The sequence below is a fragment of the Saimiri boliviensis genome, chromosome 10 (genome assembly GCF_048565385.1).
Source record: "Saimiri boliviensis isolate mSaiBol1 chromosome 10, mSaiBol1.pri, whole genome shotgun sequence".
NCBI classification, from domain to species: domain Eukaryota; kingdom Metazoa; phylum Chordata; class Mammalia; order Primates; family Cebidae; genus Saimiri; species Saimiri boliviensis.
In genome coordinates, this window is record NC_133458.1 from 27,336,813 (window position 1) to 27,362,933 (window position 26,121).

The window sequence follows — 26,121 nt, forward strand, 5'->3', positions numbered from 1 at the left end:
CATGCTATACAAACATTTATTACCAACCTAATACAGGCCTTCTATATTTACTTTTTAACATAAAAATCCCAGTTTCTAAGTTATGTTTTTAAACAAGAACTGAAATTGTGCACAGATGGAGAGCAACTAAAAAAGAGTGAATCACTGAGTCACTCAGGTCCAACTCCTCGCCACTCAAGTACCAAGTCATCTGCTCAGCATGTTAGAGTCGTTCTCCTGCTAACCTTGTCCTACCATCAGTTTCTCACACTTTTCTCTGCTAGGAAAGCCCAGAGTCCCTCCCTTACCCCTTGGCCTAGTCTACCTACCTACCCTTCAATCCCTAGTTGTGGAAATACCTAAGTCTAGTGTGAACAGCCCTTCTCATCAATAAAACCCTAGGACCCTTCCAGTTCAGTACCATACTACTTATATATTAGCATATACAATGTATAATTAATAAGATGATCACACATAACTATGTAAATACATGAATATCAGGTAAACTATAATCAGGTGGCAAATTTACTGAGCTATGATTTACCTTAAATGAAGAACTTAACTTCTCTTTCTAGGACTCTTGAAACAGAAAGTGTGGTGTGGAAGAAAAAATAAAAGCTCCTAAAAATGTCTAAGTTTGAATCCCGGTTCTAATTGCTACTTTGAGCAAGTCACTGACCCTTGTGTAGTCTCAGATTCCTTATTTGCGTATTTGGATATTTTTAATGTACTTCAAACATTTGTTATGTTTGTCATATTGAAATGTTTATTGGTTTATACATGTAACTTTCTAGGAGGCTGTGAGCTATCTGAGGGAGGAGGAATACATTTGTATTCACCTTCTATAACCAAGCCTAGGGCACACAGCAGACACTTACCAAACTGGGAACCTACTAATTTGGCATTTAATTTTCTCTACCTATTTTGTCAGTTTGTTTTTCTTCTCCAAATAGATGATAAGTTCCTCGAGGGTAAAGATCATGTATGATAATTATTCTGTATCACCTACAACACCTGGAACAGGGGGAGATCCTAACAGGTGCTAGAAGTTGGGCTGACTTTAACATCAGGTCAAAGTAAACAGTGACAGGGATGATTAAAACAGTGTTCAACTCTCGGTGGACTTTGATATTATTATGCCTAACAGATATATGATTTAGGGAATGAGTGTTAGATTATGCAGTGTTCTCAATACACAAATCCTTCTTTCTAAGAATTAGCAAGACAAATTTAAAGAAGAAATCTAACAGAGTTAGTATGGTCAGCAGACAGGAACTCTAAAAATCTCTGTCATCTGCTGTATTGCTTAAAGCAAATAGATAATTTTTAAAGCCGCTTTTGACCGAATATGAAAAGAAATGCAATCTATTCTACTAATTTTTAAAGCTGCTTTTGGCCAAATATGAAAAGAAATGCAGTCTATTCTACATTTTCTCTAAATGGCTGTATAGTAGGGAAGGTGAGGTTAAAAGTTTATTGCCAACTATTTCTGTGACAAATACAATTCACATGGATTACACAGTTGAGGAGTCTGTGAAAAGATAGTTTCGTATTTCTCTACTCACTCATTCAGGTCAAAAATATTGGGCCAGGGATGGTGGCTCACACATGTAATCCCAGCAGTTTGGGAGGCTGAGGCAGGTGGATCACCTGAGGTCAGGAGTTCAAGACCAGCCTGGCCAATATGGTGAAAACCCATCTCTTCTAAAAATACAAAAACTAGCTGGCGTGGTGGCTGGCAGCTGTAATCCCAGCTACTCGGGAAGCTTAGGCAAGACAATTGCTTGAACCTGGGAGGCGGAGGCTGCAGTGAGCCGAGATCACATCACTGCACTCCAGCCTGCGTGACAACAGCAAAACTCCATCTCAAAAAAAAAAAAGAAAAATTATTATTGGATGCTGGCTATGTACTCAGTACCATGTACTGTGGTAGGTGCTGGGACACAATGATAAGGCAATGACTACCTCTGCCCTCGAGAGCTTATAGTCCAGCCTGCACAGCACAAGTCAGTAGCCATGAGCCATAACACGTGGCTCCTAAGCACTTGCAATGTGAGTGATCCAAACTGAGCTGTGCTTTACATGTAAAAATACCCCCTGGATTTCAAAGACTAAGTACCCAAAAATGAATGTAAAATTATTAGTTTTTATATTGATTATATGTTGAAATGGTATTTTTAAAAACATTGGGTTAACTAAAAATATTAAAATTAATGTTACCTATTTGTTTTACTTTTTCAAATGCGGGTACTAGAAACATTTTAATTTTGTGGTTCACCTATTTCTGACACAGTGCTGATCCAGCCCAACTGTTGGCTTCTGTTAATAATTTCATGATCTCTGCAAATCACACTGCTGGGTAAAGAGCATCTAATCAATATTTGATAAATATTAAACATCTTGTCAAGGAATCTCATAGCTGGGAGTAAAATGGCAACTCCTCTTCTCTCTCGCCAGTAACTACAGATTTCTTTCTCATATTTATAGCCCAAGAGTGACTAACATGTTAAAAAGCCATTTCATTTTGGATAAACCATGGGAATTTGTCTGGGTTAATGCCATGAAGACCAAGCATTAATTTTTATTAGGTGAAATATAGCATAGGCTCCTCAACCTTGACAAAACCGAAATTGGGTTTCAGAGTCTCAAGCAGCTCTCTAAATCCTCCCCCAAATTTTCCATGTGCAAATCCCATTTTCCTAAAAATTACTTACTGCTAATAAAATCTACCATAGAATTGGTTTACCTGATTCAGGAACTCCCACTGGAAAATGTAAAAGCAAAAAATTAAAACAGAACCTTATTCACAGGTAAACACTCAATACCCAGAAGAGAACATGAAGCTAAAGGATATGTACCTGTAATGTCTGACCCATCTTCTCTTCCATGTCACAAGGACTCGCTCTTTACCCCAGGGAGCAAGCAAGAACTTACAGTAACCAGAGAAACAGGTTTTAGTTTCTAGCCCAAAGGCAGAAAGAAGCTAGCTGTCTGAGATAATGTGACGGAAGATTAGTTTGTTTCCAGTATTTTCACTATTATAAATAATGTTGTAATGAAGCTTTCTCTATATATATTTGTATGCAAATGTATGAGCATTTCTGGGTCAAAGGAATATGCATTTAACATTTTTATGGAAAAAATAAAAAATGCAAAAATACAAAACAAAAAATTTTTTTATAGATATAATACTGTTATAGGGCTATACTGCTCTCCAAATAGAATGGACCAATTTATACTCCCAGCAATGTATATGCAAGTGCCCACTTCTTCATGCTTTCTGTAACCTTCTCACATTTGTGCCAATCTGATGGGTACAAATTGGTGTCAGGTTAATTTCCATTTTCTTTATTTTACTAGTTCACATGTTTATCGGCCCATTTGTAGTTCTTCTTTTTGGAAATGCCCGATTGTATCCTTTGCCTATTTTGAATCTATTAAGTTGTCGTCTCACCATTTTGTAATATTTTTTTCTTTTTCCTTTGAGACAGAGTCTTACTCTGTTGCCTAAGCTGAGTGAGACCCTGCAGTAGCATAATCACAGAGCGCTGTAGCTTCGACCTCTCTTCTTCAAGAGATCCTCCTGCCTCAGCCTCTGGAGTAGCTGGGTCTATAGGCATGAGCCACCACACCTAGCTAATTTTTTAATTTTTTGTAAAGATGAGGTATTACTATGTTGCCCAGGCTGGTTTTGAACTTCTAAGCTCAAATGATCATCCTGCCCGAGCCTTCCAAAGTGCTGGGATCACAGGCATAAGCCACTGAGCCAGGCCCGAAATTCTTTATTTATGTTTATTTCTTCCAGGCTGCTCCTTGTCTTTTGTTTATGGCATCTATTAACATACAAAGGTGTTTATGTAACTGAATCTGTCAATCTTATCTTTTATAGCTCCCTTGTTCTATAACTCATTCACCTCTGCATTATAAAATGATTAAAATATTCTCATTTATCTTGAATAATTTCATGTTTCGATTTTTTATATTCAGAATTTGAATACATCAGAATTTATATTTTTGTGTGTTGTATGCAATAGGGCTCTAATTTTTCCTCCCAAAATAGATAGGCTACTGTCCCCAAATCACTTAAAGAAAGCTGGCCGGGCGCGGTGGCTCAAGCCTGTAATCCCAGCACTTTGGGAGGCCGAGGCGGGTGGATCACGAGGTCAAGAGATCGAGACCATCCTGGTCAACATGGTGAAACCCCGTCTCTACTAAAAATACTAAAAATTAGCTGGGCATGGTGGTGCGTGCCTGCAATCCCAGCTACTTAGGAGGCTGAGGCAGGAGAATTGCCTGAACCCAGGAGGCGGAGGTTGCGGTGAGCCGAGATCGGTGCCATTGCACTCCAGCCTGGGTAACAAGAGCGAAACTCCGTCTCAAAAAAAAAAAAAAAAAAAAGCCACCCCTCCTATAATTATTTAAAATGCTACCTTTCTCACATACTAAATCGACATGTTCTAGACTAGCATTAGGAAAATCCCAATATTCAGATCTAATCACCTTGGACACAAAATTTATTGCTAAGGATATATGAATATAAAAATATGTAAATAATATGTAAATATATAAAAGAATACCACAGAAGCTTAAATGCAAAAGCTTGCAAATAAAGTAGTATATAATATTTATTGCTTAATAAATCTATTACTCACAAGATGCAGCCATCTCCAGATGTGCTGATGAACATTTGTAGTGAGGCCATTTTTTAAAAATAAAAACTTATTGCTAAAAGTATTTATTGGTTATAAATATCAAACAAGGTAAATGAGATAAATCAATTTAACTGGTTACTTCTTTCCAAATATAAAGGCCACAACTACCTCTACCACAAAAGAGGTACCTCTACCAACTTCTGTTGGACCTAGAAGTCTCAAGGAAAGCCAAGAAAGTCTGATCCAGTTAGCTCCTCCATATCCCCCAGATGGCAGGTAGAACTTTTTACTACTCCCAGAGCCCAAGTTGCTCAGACCAAAGCAATTCATTCACATCAGCCCACAATATTAGTTGTTGGTTATATAAGCATCTCCTACCACAGGGCTTCCCAAAGTGCTGGGATTATAAGTGTGAATCACCATGCCTGGCCCTCATTACCACATTGTTTTAATTATTATAAATTTGAACTATCTTTCAATATCTAGAACAAATTCTCTTTTGTATTACTTTTTCCCAAAAACTTCTAGCTATTTTTCTCCACTTTTGCAATGAATTTTAGAATGAGTCTGTTAAGTCTATAAAAAGTCCCGTGGACAGAGAGCATCTTAACCAGGTGATCAAAATTAAAATAACCAATAACGGGACAAATCAATCAACATCATGTGTAATGAGATGATCACAATACTATTTCAGTGGTAGTCCTGTCAAAAATAAATAAGCTGAATATAACTATGAGAAAACAGAGAAAAACCAAAACTAAGGTATGTTTTACAACATAACTAGTCTGCAACTGTTCGAAAATATCAATGTCAAGACAAATGCTGACAAACTGTTCAACACTGAAAGAGGATAAAAACACACGAAAACAGAATGCAACACACAATCTCAGACTTTCTACTGCTATGAAAGAACATTATTAGCCAGGTGCAGTGGCTCACACCTGTAATCCCAGCACTTTGGGAGGTCAAAGCAGGCAGATCGCCTGAGGTCAGGAGTTTCAGACCAGCCTGGCCAACATGGTGAAACCCTATCTCTCCTAAAAATACAAAAATTAACCGGGTGTGGTGGTGGGCACCTGTGAACCCAGCTACTTGGGAGGCTGAGGCAGGTCAATCACTTGAACCCGAGAGGCGGAGGTTACAGTGAGCCAAGATTGCACCATTGCATTCCAGCCTGGTGGTAGAAGAAGACTCCGTCGCAAAACAAACAGAACATTATTAGGATACAGCACATTATTAGGATAGTGGCAAAATAACAATGGCAAAATCTGAAACAAGGTCTGTAACTTATATACTAGTATTAATTTTACCCATTATTTATGAGGTTAATAATCAGTGTTGATGCCTAATTTTGATACATGTCCTGCAGTTACAGAAGAGATTGTCTGTTTTTCAGGAACAAACACTTTAGTACTTAGATATAAAGAGATACGGCAAAATAATGAAACCCTAACTTTACCGACCCCGCCAAAAAAAATCACCTGGGCATGGTGGTGCATTTCTGTAGCCCCAGCTACGTGTGTGGCTGAGGTGGATGGGAGGATCGCTTGAGTGCAGTAAACTATGATTGCACCCTTGCACTTGAGGCTGGGCGATAGAACAAAATTTCATCTCTAAAATTTCTAATTTTTGAATTTTTTTTTTTTTTTTTTTAAAGAGACATCAGCTGGGCGCGGTGGCTCACATCTGTAATCCCAGCACTGTGGGAGGTCAAGGCAGGTGAATCACTTGAGGTCAGGAGCTCAACACCAGCCTGGTCAACATGGTACAGGGCATGGTGGCGCATAACAGCAGTCCCAGCAATTCAGTAGGCTGAGGCGGGAGAATCGCCTGAACCCGGGAGGCAGAGGTTGCATGAGCCCTGATCGCGCCACTGCACTCTGGCCTGGGTGACAAGGTGAGACCCTGTCTCAAAAGAGAGAGAGAGCGGGGGGCGGTGGGGGTCTGCAATTTTCAAATGGTTGAAGCAGAAAAATATGCATATATGTATTGTGTACAAAGCGGGGAAGGAAAAAGGAGAGGGAGCAGGATAAAGCGAAAGAGAAAACAACATCTGGGGAATCTGGGTAAAAGATACAGGATAATTTTTTTCTTTTTTTTTTTTTTTTTGAGATGGGGTCTCGCTCCGTCACCCAGGCTGGAGTGCAGCGCCGCGATCTCAGCTCACTGCAACCTCCACCTCCCGAGCTAAAGGAATCCTCCCACCTCAGCATTCTGGGTAGCTGGTACCACCGGCGCGCGCGCTACCACGCCCAGCTACTATTTTGCGTTTTTGGTAGAGACGGCGTTTCGCCTCATTCCCCAGGATGGTCTCGAGGCTGGTAACTCACGAGCCTAAGTGATCCACCCATCTCAGCCTCCCAAAGTGCTGAGATTACTGGTGTGACTCACCATGCCCAGACAGGATACAGGAGAATGTCTACCATTTTTGCCTTTTTTTTTTTTTTTGAAATGGAGTTTCGCTCTTGTTGCCCAGGCTGGAGTGCAATGGCGCGATCTCGTCTCACCACAACCTCCGCCTCCTGGGTTCAAGCGCTTCTCCTGCCTCAGCCTCCCGATTACCTGGGATTACAGGCATGCACCACCACACCCGGCTAATTTTTGTATTTTTAGTAGAGACGGGGTATCACTATGTCGGTGAGGTTGGTTTCGAACTCCTGATGTCGTGATCCGCCATCCTCTGCCTCCCAAAGTGCTGGGATTACAGGCGTGAGCATTTTTGCAATTTTTGTGAAACCAGAAGTTACATGGAAATTAAAATGCAATTCTTAAAAAGTCCCTTGAGGATTTCATCGGGATAACCCATTAAGGAACATAATCCCTGGCCATTTATTTTTTGTTTTTTTTTTAACGTCCATGAGTATAGTATTTCGTTTTGTTTATTCAGATGCAGTCTCGCTCTGGTCGCCTACGCTGGTGTACAGTGGCGCGATCTCAACTCACTGCAACTTCCGCCTCCGGGTTTAGGCGACTCTCCCACCTGAGTGGTTGGAACTACGGGCGCACGTGACCTCGACCAGGTAGTTTTTTTTTTCTTTTGTATTTTGAGGAGTCTTGCTCTGTCGCCCGGGATGGAGTGCAGTCGCACGGTCTAAGCTCACCGCTACCTCCGCGTCCCGGTTCCAGCGATTCTCCAACCTCAGCCTCCTGAGTAAGTAGAGAGCATAGGCGCGGGCCACTACGTCTGGGTTTTTTTCTTTTTGAGACTGAGTCTCACTCTGTCGCCCAGGCTGGAATACACCGGCGCGATCTTAGCTCACTGCAACCTCGGCCTTCTGGGTTTCGGCAATTCTCCTGCCTCAGCCTCCTGAGTAACTGGGATTACAGGTGTGTGCGACGATGCTTGACTAATTTTTGTACTTTTAGTAGCGAGGGGTTTGGGTTTCACCATGTTGGCCAGGCTGGTCTTGAACTCCTAATCTCAGGCGATCCGCCCACCTTGGCCTCCCAAAGTCCTGGGATCTCAGGCGTAAACTACCACACCTAGCCAATTTTTGCACTTTTCGGAGAAATGGAGTTTCACCATGTTGGCTAGGGTGGTCTCGAACTCCTGACCTCAGGCGATCCACCCACCTCGGCCTCCCAAGGTGCTGGGATTACAGGAATGAGCCATAGCGCCTGGCTGCCCAGCTAGTTTCTGTATTTCATCAGTATAGTTTCATTTTCTTCTTCTCTTTTCTAAATACTTTATACATTTCCATACAATTTTAAATAGATACTTTTATCTTCTAATTGGTTGCTGTTAATATGTAGGAAGGTGGTTGTTTTGTTTTGTTTTGTTTTGTTTTTGACTGAGTTTCGCTCGTTACCCAGGCTGGAGTGCAATGGCGCGATCTCGGCTCACCACAACCTCCGCCTCCTGGGTTCAAGCAATTCTCCTGCCTCAGCCTCCTGAGTAGCTGGGACTACAGGCACGTGCCACCATGCCCAGCTAATTTTTTGTATTTTTAGTAGAGACGGGGTTTCACCATGTTGACCAGGATGGTCTCCATCTCTTGACCTCGTGATCCACCCGCCTCAGCCTCCCAAAGTGCTGGGATTACAGGCTTCAGCCACCGCGCCCGGCAGGAAGGTGGTTTGTTTTTGCAGGTTTAAATTTTTTTGTTTTTGTTTTGTTTTGTTTTTGAGACGGAGTTTCACTCTTGTTGCCCAGGCTGGAGTGCAATGGCGCAATCTCGGCTCACCGCAACCTCCGCCTTGTGGGTTCAGGCAATTCTCCTGCCTCAGCCTGCTGAGTAGTTGGCATTACAAGCACGCGCCACCATGCCCAGCTAAGTTTTTGTATTTTTAGTAGAGACGGGGTTTCACCATGTTGACCAGGATGGTCTCCATCTCTTGACCTCGTGATCCACCCGCCTCGGCCTCCTAAAGTGCTGGGATTACAAGCTTGAGTCACCGCACCCGGCCGCATGTTTAAATTTTGTCCACCCAATTTTCAGAATTCTAGTATTAGTTATCATGTATTATCTTGAATTTTATAGGTACACAATCAGATCATCTGTTGTTAATGCCAACTTTAACTTCTTTTCCAATATATGTACTTTTTTTTTTTCTCTCTCTCTCTTTTCCTGGTCTTCTACTGTATTGGCTGAAAACTCCTGAACAAGGTTGAATAGTGGAGATGACAATGGGCATCATTGTCTTGTTTTTTTTTTTACTTAAATGAGGATACTGTGATACCTCATATACGATCTTTACTAGTTTTTTTGTGTAGAGACGGGTTTCACGGTGTTAGCAAGGATGATCTCGATCTTCTGAAGTCGTGATCTGCCCACCCTGACCTCCCAAAGTGCTGGGATTACAGGCGTGAACCACCGCACCTAGCCCTACTACTGGTTTCATATAGTACTCTGTCACAAAATAAATCTTCTTTTATCTCTGGATGCTTAAGAATGTTTTCCCTTACCAGGAATGGGTGTGGAGTACTTATTTATTTATACAATCGCTGCTCACTGCAGCCTTGACCTCCCAGGCTTAAGCAATCCTCTATCTCAGCCTCCCAAGTAGCTGGGACCACAGGTGCGTGCCACCATGCCTGGCTAATTTTTAATTTTTTTTCTTCTCTATCCAAGTCTTCTTGCTAGGGAAGTTTTTTAAGAGACAAGAAGGCCGGGCGCGGTGGCTCAACCCTGTAATCCCAGCACTTTGGGAGCCCAAGGCAGGTGGATCACGAGGTCAAAAGATCGGACCATCCTGGTCAACATGGTGAAACCCCGTCTCTACTAAAAAAAAATACAAAACATTAGCTGGGCATGGTGGCGTGTGCCTGTAATCCCAGCTACTCAGGAGGTTGAGGCAGGAGAATTGCCTGAACCCAGGAGGCGGAGGTTGCAGTGAGCTGAGATCGCACCATTGCACTGCAGCCTGGGTAACAAGAGTGAAACTCCGTCTCAAAAAAAAAAAGAGACGAAGAGTGTTGCCTAGGCTGGTCTCCAACTCCTGGGCTCAAGAGATCCTCCTGCCTTAGCCTCCCAAAGTGCTGGGATTACAGGCATGAGCCACTGTGTGCCCAGCACAAAGTTTGTATTCAAATGTAACATACAGAAAAGCACATATGTCATATGGTTACTAGATACATTTTAACAAAATGAACACATTATATATCAAAGTTTATTAAATGTTTTATTTAATACAGCAAAGTCACACTTTTTCTTTAAGCCTATTAAAATAGTAAACTAAATACATTCCAGAGATGAGGCCCATTTGATGATTTTATTTAGATTTGCTCCTGCAATCTTTTTTTTGAGACGGAGTTTCACTCTTGTTACCCAGGCTGGAGTGCAATGGCGCGATCTCGGCCCACCGCAACCTCCGCTTCCTGGGTTCAGGCAATTCTCCTGCCTCAGCCTCCTGAGTAGCTGGGATAACAGGCACGCACCACCATGCCCAACTAATTTTCTGTATTTTTAGTAGAGACGGGGTTTCACCATGTTGACCAGGATGGTCTTGATCTCTTGACCTCGTGATCCACCCTCCTCGGCCTCCCAAAGTGCTGGGATTACAGGCTTGAGCCACCGCGCCCGGCACTCCTGCAATCCTATGTGTTTTTTATTTACCACTTTATTGCTTCATTTTCCCACTTTTCTGATCTTATTGAAATAGGCTATCTTCTTTTCTCCTACAAAGATCTACAACTTATTACCCCTAATATTTTCTGAAAAACAAACTTTTATTTTTTTAACACTCTTCAGAATAAACTACATCTGGAAAGAAACTCGCTTGTTAATGGTGGTTGAGTGAAAATGTGAGGCAGGATCTTTGCTTTTAAAATTTAACTCCTTTTACTGTTAAACATGGCGTGCATTAGAATTTACAAAAATATAAATGCACAGTTTAACAAATTATTAAAAAGAGAAATGTAACTATCATCCAGCTCAAGAAACTGAATACTGCATCGAGAGCTTAACAAATTATTAAAATAGGAACAGATAATCATCATCCAGGTTAAGAAACAAAATACTGCCAGCACCCAGAAGCTCTCTGTCTGCCCATCTTGATCACACCCTCCAACCTTCACTTCGAGAGTATCCTACTTCCTGATTTTTAGGGCAGTCATAAAATCTGTGTCTTTTTATAGCTTTATTATACCTAGGTATGTATCCCTAAACAATACTGTTTATTTTGGCCTAGTTTTTTGTTTTGTTTTGTTTTGTTTTGGTACTTTAGATTCTGGGACACATGTGCAGCTCGTGCAGGATTGTTGCATAGGTAAACAAACCACATGGCAATGTGGTTTGCTGCCTCCATCCCCCTGTCACCTACAGCTGGCATTTCTCCCCATGTTATCCCTCCCCGACCTCCCCACCCCCACACTGTCCTTCCCTTGGCCCCCACCAACAGACCCCAGTGCATGATGCTCCCCTCCCTGTGTCCATGCGTTCTCATTGTTCAACACCCCCCTACGAGGGAGAACACGTAGTGTTTCATTTTCGGTTCTTATGTCAGTTTGCTGAAAATGATGGTTTCCAGATTCATCCAGGTCCCTACAAAGAACACGAACTCATCGTTTCTGTTTTTTATGGCTGCACAGTATTCCGTGGTGTATATGTGCCACATTTTCCTTGTCCAGTCCATTGTCGATGGGCCTTTGGGTTGGTTCCAAGTCTTTGCTATTGTAAACAGTGCCCCTGTGCACATACATGTGCATGTGTCTTTATAATAGAATGATTTATAATCCTTTTAGTATGGAATTGCTGGGTCAAATGGAATTTCTCTTTCTAGGTCCTTGAGGAAGTGCCACACTGTCTTCCACAATGGTTGAACTAGTTTACACTGCCACCAACAGTGTAACAGTGTTCCTATTTCTCCACATCCTCTCCAGCATCTGTTGTCTCCAGATTTTTTTAATCACCACCATTCTAACTGGTATGAGGTGGCATCTCAATGTGGTTTTAATTTGCATTTCTCTAATAATCAGTGTTGATCAGCATTTTTTCATATGTTTCTTGGCCTCATATATGTCTTCTTTTGAAAAGTGTCTGTTCATATCCTTCTCCCACTTTTGGATGGGTTTTTTTCTTGTAAATCTGTTTTAGTTTTTTGTAGATTTCTGGATATTAGCCCTTTGTCAGACGGGTAAATTGCAAAAATTTTTTCCCATTCTGTTGGTTGCCAGTTCACTCTAATGATTGTTTCTTTGGCTGTACAGAAGCTCTGGAGTTTAATTAGGTCCCATTTGTCTATTTTGGCTTTTGTTGCCAATGCTTTTGGTGTTTTAGTCAAGTTTTAAAGCATATTTTAATAGAATAATATAGTATGTAGGATAATATATATATGTATTCTTTCTGGGCTCTTTTATTCACAATTACGTTTTTGAGATTCATCCATGTTCTAGGGGAGCAGGGGTGATCTGTTCATTTCCCTTGCCAAATACTGTTTATTTGTATGAATATATACCACTATTTATCCAGTCTAAGTTGCATGAATAGGCATTTGGGGTTGTTTCAAATTTGTGGTTCTTAATGTTGCCATGAACATTTTTGCACACATTGCAAGCGCACAGGGGCTTGTATTTCTGTTGGCTATAAATCTAAACATGGTATTTCTGAATCTTAATGTAAATATTCACCTTCATTTGACAAAGCCAAAATGTTTTTCAAAATGGTTGTACCAATTTATACATCCAACAGCAGCATGTGAGAATTTCTGATGCTCCACATCCTTGCCAATATTTTGTATTGCCATTGTCAGTCTTTTTAATTCGGCAATTCCTGCGAGTTTGTAAAGCTGTCTCGTGGTTTTAATATTCATTTGTCTCATCACAATTAGGGTGAGCACCTTTTCATGTTTATTGGCCATTTGAATATTTCTTTTGGGAAATGTCTGCTGATTTGGATTTGTGGCCCCGCCCAAATCTCATGCTCAATTGTTATCCCCAGTGTTGGAGATGGGGCATGGGCATGGTGGGAGGTGACTGGATCATGGCGCCGAAGTTGTCATGAATGGTTTAGCACTATCGCTCCTTGGTACTGTATCGAGAATGAGTTCTCACAAGATCTGGTTGTTTAAAAGCGCTTGGTACTTCCCCCCACCCACTCTTGATCCAGCTCCTGCCATGTAAGACACCTGGTTCCACTTGTCTCCTGCCATGAGAAAAAACTCTTTGGGGCCTCTCCAGAAGCAGATGCTACCCTGATTCCTATACAGCCTACAGAACCGTGAGTCAATTAAACCTCTTCTTTATAAAGTACCCAGTCTCGGGTATTTCTTCACAGCAGTACAAGAACAGACTAATACACCTGCTCAAGCCTCTTATATACATTCTCTCACTGAATTATCATTTTTGTTTCTGAGATGGAGTTTCACTGTCACTCAAGCTGGAGTGCAATGGCTTGATCTTGGCTTACTGGGTTCATTCTCCTGCCTCAGCCTCCCGAATAGCTGGGATTATAGGCACTCTCCCACCTCAGCCTCCCAAGTAGCTGGAATTACAGTTGCTGTCACCACGCCCGGCTAATAGTTTTGCATTTTTTAGTAGAGATGGGGTTTCACTATGTTGGCCAGGCTGGTCTCAAACTCTTGACCTCATGATCCACCCGCTTCAGCCTCCCAAAGTGCTGGGATTATAGGTGTAAGCCACCATGCCCAGCCTTCACCCTATGCATTTCTATATTATTTGAATTTCATTGAGGATGAAGACTTTTATGATGATCCACTTCTACTTAATGAATGGTAAATATATTTTATTTTTCTTACTTCTTTTTTTGAGACAGAGTCTTGCTCTGTTGCTGAGGCTGCAGTGTAGAGGCATGATCTCGGCTCCCAGGTTAAAGTGATTCTCCTGCCTCAGCCTCCTCAGTAGCTGGGATTACAGGCGCCCATCACACCCAACCAATTTTTTGTATTTTTAGTAGAGATGGGATTTCACCATGTTGGCCAGGCTGGTTTTGAACTACTGACCTCAAGTAATCGCCTGCCTCAGCCTCCCAAAGTGTTGGATTACAGGCATCAGCCACTGAGCCTAGCCTATAATTTTCTTATCCTTTTTAGATAAATAAATAATATTTTCCTTGCCATGACAAGGATTATTGTCTTTCTTAAATTTTTTAAAATTAAAATGGAGGCGGGGTTTTGCCATGTTGCCCAGGCTGATCTCAAAATGGGCAACATGGCAGTTTGAGCTCAAGCAATCCACCCACCTCAGCTTCCCAATGTGCTAGAATTACAGGTGTGAGCCACCATGACTGGCCACAAGGATATTGTTAAAAATATTTTTTCCCTTCCTCCAGTTTCCTTTATTGTAAGAATACAATATATAATATATATACAAAATACGTGTTAGCTTACTATGTTATCAGTAAGACTTCTGGTCAATCATAAACTATTAATAGTCTAAAGCTATGCAGAGATTTTTTTTTTTTTTTTTTGAGACGGAGTTTCGCTCTTGTTACCCAGGCTGGAGTGCAATGGCGCCATCTCGGCTCACCGCAACCTCCGCCTCCTGGGTTCAAGCGATTCTCCTGCCTCAGCCTCCTGAGTAGCTGGGATTACAGGCACGTGCCACCATGCCCAGCTAATTTTTTTGTATCTTTTTTTTTTTCAGTAGAGACGGGGTTTCACCATGTTGACCAGGATGGTCTCGATCTCTTGACCTCGTGATCCACCCGCCTCAGCCTCCCAAAGTGCTGGGATTACAGGCTTGAGCCACCGCGCCCGGCTCAGATTTTTTTATTGCATGGAGGTCAGCGTCTTTAACACCTGAACTGTTCAAGGGTCAAGCATATACGTATATTCACACATACATGCATATTTATTTTACTTCTCTATATTTTAGAAATATCAAAACTTATACTACTGGCCTTCCTGAATTTCTTGGCTTACTCCTTCTTATATCCAAATCTTCCTCTATTTTAGATTTTTCATTTTACCGGGAGTACATCTTCAAGTAATTTTATCAAAATGGGATGGCACAAACTTTCAGAGATCTTACTCATTTTTACCCCCCACTTAAAAATGAGTGAGGCTGGATATAAAATTCTGTCTTGAGAATAATTTCCCCTCTGAACACTGAAGGCACTTATCTTCCAGCAAACCATGCTGCAGGTGAGAAATCCATGCCAGTCCAATTTTCAGTTTTGAGTCTATGTAATTTGTTTTCTAACTCTGAAATAGTAAGTACTTCGGTAATATACAGGGAGGTACTTCTTGTTGGTTTGTTTTTGCATTTTTCCTGCTTGGTCCTTGGCATGCCCTTTGTATGTGGAAACTCAGATTTTTAAATTTTCTCCCTTCCATTGTCTGATCTCTCCTTCTGTAACTCCTATGAAATGGGTACTGGACCACTCAGGTCTATCCTCAAAGGATGAATTTTCCTCATGTACTTTCTATCTGTAGGTCTTCTTACTTTACAGTCTGCAAATTTCCTGTTTCATTTTTATGAAAAGTAACTGGTCTTAAATGTATTGTTTAATGCTCCAACTGAGTTTTAATTTCAATTAAATTCTTCAATATAAAACGAATTTATTAATCATTACTTTTTATCCATGGAAGCGTTTTTTGTTCTGTTTTGTTTTTTTGAGACAGAGTCTTGCTCTGTTGCCCAGGCTGGAGTTCAATGGCGTGATCTCGGCTCACTGAAACCTCCGCCTCCCAGGTTCAAGTAATTCTCATGCCTCAGCCTCCCGAGTAGCTGCGACTACAAGCGTGTGCCACCATGCTCAGCTAACTTTTGTATTTTTAGTAGAGACAGGGTTTGTCATGTTGGCCAGGCTGGTCTCAAACTCCTGGTCTCAAGTGATCCACCCACCTCAGCCTCCCAAAGTGCTGGGATTATAGGTGTGAGCCACCACGCCTGGCCAGGAAGCTTTTTTCTTTTTTTTTTTTTCTTTCACTTTGTGGATCTAATTCATGCTTGGCTCTGTAAAGATACATCCTGTGATTGGAACTTCCTCATGTTCCACTCTACTACTTCATTATCTCTGTTCCTATCACAGGCAGCTGTTTTGTTTACTTTAGTCTCTTCTAAGTCTAGTTTCCCTCAAATTTCTGGTGAGTCTTTATCACCTACTCACACTGGTTAGTTATTATAAGAAACATGTGTTTCCTCAATAGTTGTATTAATGTGCCTCCAAAGCCCAAATGGAAGGTCTTTCTCAGTGTGGGTCTCTGCAGGTAAGTGACAGACGGGCTTTCCTTTACAAATGGAGAAAAAGAAAGCAGTTTTACCCTATTGTTGCCAAAATCGTCAGGCTGTATTTTGATGGCATTGTCCTTTAATGCATATCAATCCTTGATAGAGTTCCTTTTCTTGTTCTCCTCTCATTCCACCCTCCTCACCCATTTACTGCAGAAGTCCATTCACTAAGGCTCTGTTTTGTGCACTCTACCTCCAGTTCCCAAGGCAAATCTGCTTTTCTTGAACTGTTCTCATGACTTTATCCTGGAACTAATGCCATTGCTAGCGCAGTTTATATGAAGGGAGAGAAGGAATAGGGGAAGTAACTGTTGTGAAGGCAGATCTTTCATCACCTGCCCAGATAGTCCAGTTTCCTCCAAAACTGCTCCATCTTCCTACACTTGCTGCCTCTAGGCGTAGAGTTTAAGAAAAGAGCCCTGCTAAGACATTCTCTGACCTCCATCATGCAGCAGGAGCATCTATTCTGGGTTGCATTTTATTCTGTGCTGGTTCCTCCATCAATATAATTCCAATTGTTTTCTAGTACCCTAATATTTCTAAAAACTTCTGGTATCATAACAGGAACAATAATGATAGCTAACATTAATTCAGCATTTGCTACATGTAAAGAAACTCTCCTAAGTGCTCTGTATATATTGTCTCTCCTGATTTCACAGTAACTCTAGAAGGTAGGTACTATTATCAACATCCTAATTTTACAGATGAGGCAACTGAGGCCAAAAAAGAATAAGCAACTTGCTCAAGGTCATGCAGTTGGTAAATGGCAGAGCTTGGATTCAGACACAAGTCATCTAGTTTTAAAGTCTCCCTTTTCTGTTCTTTCTTCTTCTTTTTTTTTTTAATGACAATGATTTATTCTTTGTCTTATGTCTGTTTTGTCATCTCCAATGATATCTGAGAAGTAGGGGAAGGTAAATGGGTATGCTAAGTCTACCATTTTATAATAAAAACCACTGTTTTCATTACACCATTACTGTTTTCACTACACCACAGTTTTAATTGGTAGAACTATGGTTTAGAGAGGATGCAGGATCTGGTGAAGAAATCTAGTGACCGAAAATGGGCGGTATGAAACTGTCTACAATCTGAACCAAGAGAGGTGATATAAAGAATTCCAAAATAAGAGGCTTGGAAGTGGCTATTTCAAAAGTATAGATAAGTTTAAAAAAAAAAAAAAAAGACCAAAAAACAAACAAAAACCACACAACCTATTGAAGCATTACACAATAGCATTTTCATGTTCTCAACAATTCATTAGTTCACTGTCACCAACACCAAGGAGAAGTTGAGAACAAAATAAAATGTTAGTCTCATCCTGTTTCCTGACAGTGGCCTTTATAATACTTTAATTCAACTCAAATACAGGTGATATACCTGCTACATTCACTATGGAGTAAGTGATATGAAAGGCACTGTCCTGCTATCCCTGCCCTTACAGAGCTTACAGTCTAGTGGGAGGCATGGACAAGTAAACAACTACAATTCAGTGCAACAGTAAGTGCTATGAGACAGGTAGGTACATGGAGGGGGCCTTCAGAACAAAGAGGGGAGAGGCCTGCTAAGGAAGTTTCCCTGCAAATACTCTTGAACTGAGTGTTAAAGGATATGCTATTATTGGTTTGGAGAGATAAAACCGAATTTATTATTCTTTGCCTAAAATCTATATCTAATTCCACCTCCACTTCCTGATATGTCAAATTAATTATCTATTTTTTTTTTCTTATGAGACAGGGCCTCACTTTTTCACACAGGCTGGAATGCAGCGGCATGATTATAGTTTACTGCAGCCTCAAACTCCAAGGTGCAAGTAATCTTCCTGCCTCAGCCTCCTGAGTAGCTGGGACTATAGGCATACTCCACCACACCTGGCTAATTGTACATGTGTGTGCACGTACGTGTGTGTGTGTGTGTGTGTGTGTGTGTGTGTGTGTGTGTAAAGAGTTTCACTCTGCTAGGATTACAGGTATAAGCCACCATGCCCAGCCCCTACTCTCCATTCCTATTACAACTACCTCATTTGTGTCTCCATCATTTTGCACACTGATAACAGTAATCATCTCATAATTAGCCTTTAATTAAATCTCTTCACTAGCTAAAAATCCAAATGTGATCCTAAAAACTCCACTTGGGTGATATCCACTTGATCTGGGCCCTCTCCAGCCTCTTTTGTCCACCCCCTTTCCCACTGTGCTGAACTTTCTCTAGATCTCTAAATACACCATGTTCTGTTTTGCCTAAATGCCTTTACTCAAGCTGCCTAATCACCAGTTTGTGAGGATCCAACCTTCCTCTGCTGACACCTACTCAGCCTTTAACCACAACCCTTCTGATGTCATCCTCATGGCCACTCCTTGTCACCTTCCTCCAGCAGAGCTGAGTCAGGAACCTCTCCTTTGTGCTACCACAGCATGCTACTTCATCGTAACACTTACCACAAAGAATTATGCTCAAATTATTCTGTGATTGTCTGTTTACCTGATTCTCTGTTACTTAGATCGTCAGGCTAGTACAATACAAAGGAAGCAATCAAGAAATACTGAAAGAATGAAAGAATGAAGAAACGAACAAACGAAGAGAGTTAAGCCTGTGAAAGTTGATGAGTCAACCAAAGGAGATAATGGAGAAGACAGAACACTGGAGCAATACCCACCTTAAGGGGGTAGGAAGAAAGAAGCTAGAGAAGGAAACAGAATGAACAATCAAAGAGGTAGGAAGAAAATATCTAGAACTATACAGTAAAGCAACCCAAAAAAAAGAGAGAAATTTAAGAAAGGCAAGTAGTCAACAGCATCAAACAGTACATAGAGGTTAAAGAAGGTGAGAACTAGTGAGTAGAAGGCCACTAGTGATTCTGATGTTGCTGATGCTGAGTTAACGCCCCCTCAATTCCAGCATTGTCAGGGGCCACCTTTCTCAACTACTGATTGAGGCTTACAAATAACCAATGGTATAAAACTTACCTGTGTAATCTTTTTTTCTACTATCAAAAAATTGAAAAACAGACACCATACAAAAGAAAATAAAATTCCCACCACTCAGATACAACCTGTTATGTCACTATTTCCTTTGTTTTTTATGTTTATACATTTTATATCATTGTTATGTTGAATTATATATCCTAAACAATTCCTTAATTAGTATGCATAAAATTAATATAATTAAAAATGAAGCTTAATTTATGCTTTATTCAGCACAAGTTACATTTCTCATTGGAAATTGGTAAATTAGTATGCCAATTTATAAATAGAAAAAAGAAAAAATGCTATAGAATGACATGCCTGCTTGGCCATGTGTGTACAATGGCTTTCCTGTCATATAATACTATAATTACCTAATTTTTTTTTTTTTTGAGACAAAGTCTCACTCTATCACTCAGGCTGGAATGCAGTGGTGCAATCATGGCTTACTGCAACCCGTGCCTCCCGGGCTCAGGTGATCTCCCACCTCAGCCTCCCGAGTAGCTGGGACTGTAAGTGTGTACCACCATGCCCAGCTAATTTTTGTATTTTTTGTGGAGACAGGGTTTCACTGTGTTGTCCAGGCTGGTCTCAAGCAATCTGCCCACCTTGGCCTCCTAAAGTGTGGTGATTACACGTATGAGCCACCCAGCCTGGCCCTTAATTTTTACCAATAAAATTTACTCATGCTAAAAGGTGGTACACCATCTCAAGGATCTTATCTTGACCCATTTTACAGTTGATTTTATGCATGCTCTGGAGCTTGGCTGCCAAAAATAGGTTAGGAACTAGCTATAGAAACATCTATAGCAGTTGCAGGATTTTTTCCTAGGTTACAAAAAACAAACTCCAGTTAAAATTAGATATACTGGGTTGTAAATAATTTAATAAAGCCTAAATTACATTAAGTACGCTTGTGTGATAATTTGTTGTATCTGGAAAAATAGTGTGAACCAGAGTTTTCAACCTTCCTCTGAGATTTTCTTTTTTCAGTATGGAGTATGTTTTAGTAGAAAAAATAAAAAGTAGAAGGAATGCAACATTTCTAAAAGTAAAAACTACTAGGTCAAAGGGCATGAACATTTCTAAGGTTTTTAATACATATCACCAAACTGGTTTCAGAATAGCTATATAAAATTTACACTTCCTTCAATATATGAGGTTTATTTTCCCATACCCTTGCCAACACTGGGTATTCTTTTTTTTTTTTTTTTTTTTTTTTTTGAGATGGAGTTTTGCTCGTTACCCAGGCTGGAGTGCAATGGCGCGATCTCGGCTCACCGCAACCTCCACCTCCTGGGTTCAGGCAATTCTCCTGCCTCAGCCTCCTGAGTAGCTGGGATTACAGGCATGCGCCACCATGCCCAGCTAATGTTTTGTATTTTTAGTAGAGACGGGGTTTCACCATGTTGACCAGGATGGTCTCGATCTCTTGACCTCGTGACCCACCCGCCTCAGCCTCCCAAAGTGCTGGGATTACAGGCTTGAGCCACCGCGCCCGGCAGAACACTGGGTATTCTTATTTTTATTTATTTATTTTTTCCTGAGAATATTCCAAGCAAGGTATTCTTATTTTTGGCCTTTGCTGATGTAATAGGTAAAAATACCTTATTGTTTTAATTGTGTTTATAATAACAGTAAAAATAAATATGTTCATATTTATTGGTACTTCTTTTTAACAGAATGATAATTCTATATCTTTTACCTATTTTTCTAGCGGGCATTTGTTTTTAACCTATCTTTTAATATACGACATTTATAAGAACTCTTTATATATTCATATTACCTCTTTGTTACAAATAATTCTTTATCTTTTAATATATGACGTTTGACATAAAAGGTTTTTAATTTTATACCATCACATAATCTTTTATTTCTTCCTTAGAATCGTATTTAGAAATTATTTCCCACATACATATTTTATAGATTTTCACTCAAAATTCTTTCTAATATGGCTACAGTGGAATACCATTTATATCAGAGAAATAATTTATCTCTACCATCTAATAACAAACTAAGTTACAGTTACAATCCCAATAGTAGCCAATAAGAAACAGGTTTAAAATTAAGTTCTAGATTTTTCTTACTCCAATTGTTTCATTAGCTGTTTAGATGACTTTTAGAAACCAGAGTTTTGAGTTTAGAAAATTCATTCAAAGTTCCCTTTAACCCATACGAAGCACAGATCTCTTGCTAGTTATCACCCACCTCTCAAAAACCTGTTAGGGATCCTTATGATGGGACAGGACTGAATGAAGCGCCTCCTAACTGGGTCCCATCGTATTTTCTTCTTACCTGTTACCACAATTATCAGCAATAAGTCAGACACATACAACACATGGCAAATAATACATAGTTACTGTAGTTATAAAGACAGAAAAACAGGAAACAAAACAATACTTGAATACAGAAAGAAAGTGATATAAAGTAGCATTTTACCCTGTTTTGGAAGTCAAAATTAAATTAAAATATAAGCAGTGACGAAGGTTTTCAACTCTTACCCCCAAAAGAATACAATTTTGTGCACCGTTTTTCGGAATTCTGGGTCAATAGTATGTGCACTCAATAATCACCAATGCCATCTTGTGGCAAAAATTCACCAGGAGCTTTATGAACAGATTAGAAACGATGACATTTTAAAGTCAGTTAATTTCAAAATGGAGCTCTGAAACTAACTGGACATAACATAGGCTCCTGTTCTCTTCAAGGTTATAATAATTATATGGTTAACAAGATAAAGCATTGGGCACCATTCCTTAAATATTAAATAAGCTGACTCTACTATAATTAAATTTTAAAACAGCAACCAAATAAAACAAACATTTAATATCTTGGTACTTCCATGGAATAAGGGAGAGAAGGAGCTCATCTGCCTTCCCAGGAAGCAAATCAGCTCCATGTTAACCCCAATTAAAATTTTTTGTCTTATAAAATAGAAGAAAAACTTACTAAATTAATGGAACTCTTAAATGGGGTAACTTTCTCTTTTCCCAAAGTTTTGATAACTCCCAAAGATAACTCTTGACAATAAAAACAATTAACACTTGTGTAATGTTTAAGGTTTACAAACAGCTTTCACATATATTACCTCATGTAATTCTCACAACAATCCTGTATTGATTCAACAGTCATTTTATTAAGCATCTGCTATGTCTGGAGCCCTATGCTAGGACCGAGGGTTACCAGGGTTGCAAAACAAGGACTGACTCCTGCTCTTCAGAACCCACAGTCTCACGAGGAAGACAGACGTGTAAACAAATAATTACATTACAGTAAAGAAACTGCTGTAACAGGAGCTATAAAAACACTTTGAAGAAAGTATCATCATCATTTTACAAGTAAGGAAGCTACAAGAAAATTAAGTGATTTAATGCCAGAGCCAGGATTCAAGCTAGGCCTTCTGACTCTAAAAACTTGCCTTCTTTCAACTATACCATATTTATCCTGTCTTAAATTTCCTAGAAAAAGAACAGTTTTTATTTTTGGTAACCGGAAATATATTCAGATGTCCATCAACAAGGTCTAGTTTGCTTGCTACAGAACATATACATAGAGATATACAAATTCTGTATAATGAAATGGCATCACCTGCACATTTGTACTTAATTTTGTAGAGAATACAGACTCATGGGCAAGGGGAATAATTATTTATTTTGCAAAAGGGTTTATTTTTTTAACATTCTAAGTCTTTCAAATCAGTGGTTCCCAAATGTTGGTCTACAGACCACTACTAGGCTAAGGTGAAGATTCACTGATCCAACAAAAACATGATAAAAATATGGACAAGGCAATAAGTTTTTCAAAAAGCTAAAAGGTTCCATTTAAAGGCCTGCCCTTTTTTCAGAGATTAGAACCTTTTTGTTGTTAAATATTCTTTACCTTATGAAATGATGCTGCTAAGAAAATGGTAGTTGGCTTTGTTTTTAATATTCTTTCGTGGAAAAACTGAAAATTTGCAAGCCCATATCTAATCTAAATATACACATATAAATATATACAAGTGCATATATATTTTAACGTACAGGTTTATAACATTCAACAGTCTAGACAAACATTGTTTTAAATCAATACAGTATGTGTTGATGACTCCAGAGTCCAAAGCTGTAAACCACACTGTCAAAGGATACGTAAGATATATAAGAAACCTCCCTTGCCCTTAAGAAGTTTATATTCTAATTAGAGAGACAAGACAGACACGTAAAACAATTAGCAATACAAGACAGAATATAACAAGTGATTAGCTCATAATTTGACATTTTTATGTATCAAAAGTGTTAAAATGTACATACCCTTTGACCCAGCTATTCCACTTCTAGGAATCTATTCCTAAAGAAACAATCATAGATGCATGGAAAAATGTATGGACAAAGATATTAACTATGATATTATTTATAATGGTAAAAAAATTAGAAACACTTTCAATGTCCAATGATAGGGAGATGGTTAAGTATGCTAAATGAGCATACTTAAATATGCTCATATTCTACACACCACTAAAGATATATACAAAACTATTCATTAACATGACAAAACATTCACAACATTTTGCAAATGAAAAATACAATGTACAAAACAGTATTAAAGCATGATACCATTTTAGTAAAGAAAAAAGTATTTTTGGGACGGAAGACAGCAAACCACACTGCCATGTGTGTACCTATACAACAATCTTGCATGTTCTTCACATGTACCTCAAAACCTAAAATGCAATAAAAAAAATAAAATAAAATAAACAGTCCCTTCTCTTTTCTTCCACGTAAAAAAAAAAAAAAGAAAAAGAAAAAAGTATTTTTATGTATTCATTAAACAATATAGGAAAGATTACATCAAATTAATGTATTTGACTATAGTTATCTTTGGATGGTTCTAATGAATTATTTTTGTTTTTTCCCTTTATGATGGTCTTTGTTTTCCAAGCGCTCTGGGTAGGCATTACTTTTAGACTGGAAGAAAAACAATACTGTATTTTTTTTTTATTTTTAAAAAAGTTATTACAAAAAAAAATACCTGAAAGGAACATACCAAAGTCTTAACACTGGTTATGACTGGGCCTGGGGTTTTATTACCCCTTTTATGTTATCCATAGATTCTATTATATATGATTTTATAAAGGAAAAATATTAAAAACTACTTTGGAGTAACACTGAGGAAATAACATTAAAAATTACCAAACTGAGCCTGGCATGGTGGCTCATGCCTGTAATCCCAGCATTCTGGGAGGCCAAGGCACATGGATCACTTGAGGCCAGAAGTTTGAGACCAACCTGGGCAACGTGGCAAAACCCCATCTCTACTAAAAATATACAAAAATTAGTCAGACATGGTGCAAGGTGCCTGTAAACCCAGCAACTCAGGAGGCTGAGACAGGAGAGTTGCTGGAACCCAAAAGGCAGAGTTTGCAGTGAGTAGAGATCGCGCCACTGCACTCCAGCCTGGGCGACAGAGTGAAGCTCTGTCTCAAAAACAAACACAAACAAAAATAATTAACAAACCAAAACTGTAATTAACAAAACACTTTTTATGTTTTCTCAGAGCTTCTGTCAAACATCTTTGGCGTGTCTTCCTGTCAGCAACCAGAATAAGTCTATGCACAGACTCCTGTGGACTCTATGGAGGTTATTCAGTCAAGGCAGGCACTGACTTCAGAACCCATGTTTTTGTTTTTGTTTTTTTTTTGAGACGGAGTTTCACTCTTGTTACCCAGGCTGGAGTGCAATGGCGCGATCTCGGCTCACCGCAACCTCCGCCTCCTGGGTTCAGGCAATTCTCCTGCCTCAACCTCCTGAGTAGCTGGGATTACAGGCGCAAGCCACCATGCCCAGCTAATGTTTTGTATTTTTAGTAGAGACGGGGTTTCACCATGTTGACCAGGATGGTCTCGATCTCTTGACCTTGTAATCCACCCGCCTCAGCCTCCCAAAGGGCTGGGATTACAGGCTTGAGCCACCGCGCCCGGCCAGAACCCACGTTTTAATCTCTCACCCGAAGAGCAGAAAAAAGAGAAACCAGCAACACAGCAGTGTAGTATCAATACAAATATACTTCTTAATTTTTTTTTTTTTTTTTGAGACGGAGTTTCGCTCTTGTTACCCAGGCTGGAGTGCAATGGCACGATCTCAACTCACCACGACCTCTGCCTCCTGGGTTCAGGCAATTCTCCTGCCTCAGCCTCCTGAGTAGCTGGGATTATAGGCACGCGTCACCATGCCCAGCTAATTTTTTGTATTTTTAGTAGAGACGAGGTTTCACCATGTTGACCAGGATGGTCTCGATCTCTTGACCTCATGATCCACCCGCCTCGGCCTCCCAAAGTGCTGGGATTACAGGCTTGAGCCACCGCGCCCGGCCACTTCTTAAATTTTTAAATAAATATATGCCTCTCCAGTTTCATATAAATATATTCCTGGTCTGAACTTTTATTTATTGATGTTTTAGTTTTTATATATTCAAAGTGCCAATCTTCGTAAGTGATAGCTTCAGCTCTTCAAAACAAAAACATAGGCCAGGCATGGTGGCTCACACCTGTAATCACAGCACTTTGGGAGGCCAAGATGGGTGGATCACCTAAGGTCAGGTGTTCAAGACCAGCCTAGCCAATATGGTAAAACCCCATCTCTACTAAAATACAAAAAAAAAAAAAAAAATTAGCTGGGTATGGTGGCGGGCACCTGTAGTCCCAGCTACTCGGGAGGCTGAGGCAGGAGAATTGCTTGAGCCCGGAAGGCAGAGGCTGTAGTGAGCCAAGATCATGCCAAGGCACTCCACCTTGGGCAAGAGCGAGACTCTGTCTCAAAAAAAAAAAAAAAACACACACACACAAATCCATAATTTCTTCAATGATTTCATCAATATTTTGTTTTTTGCTAGGTTTTAAATTAGTTTTCTCTTTTTTACTATG

The 26,121-nt window shown here is 39.9% G+C and overlaps 1 protein-coding gene across 2 annotated transcripts in view; it reads right to left on the reverse strand.

Moving 5' to 3' along the window:
* KLHDC10 (kelch domain containing 10) overlaps window positions 1-26,121 on the reverse strand; it is a 69,077-nt gene that overhangs the window by 17,974 nt on the left and 24,982 nt on the right. For both annotated transcript variants that reach the window (XM_039472834.2, XM_074379064.1), the window contains exon 2: window positions 21,432-21,518. In XM_039472834.2, coding sequence (XP_039328768.1) covers window positions 21,432-21,518 — 87 coding nt within the window. The remainder of the gene's footprint in view (window positions 1-21,431; window positions 21,519-26,121) is intronic.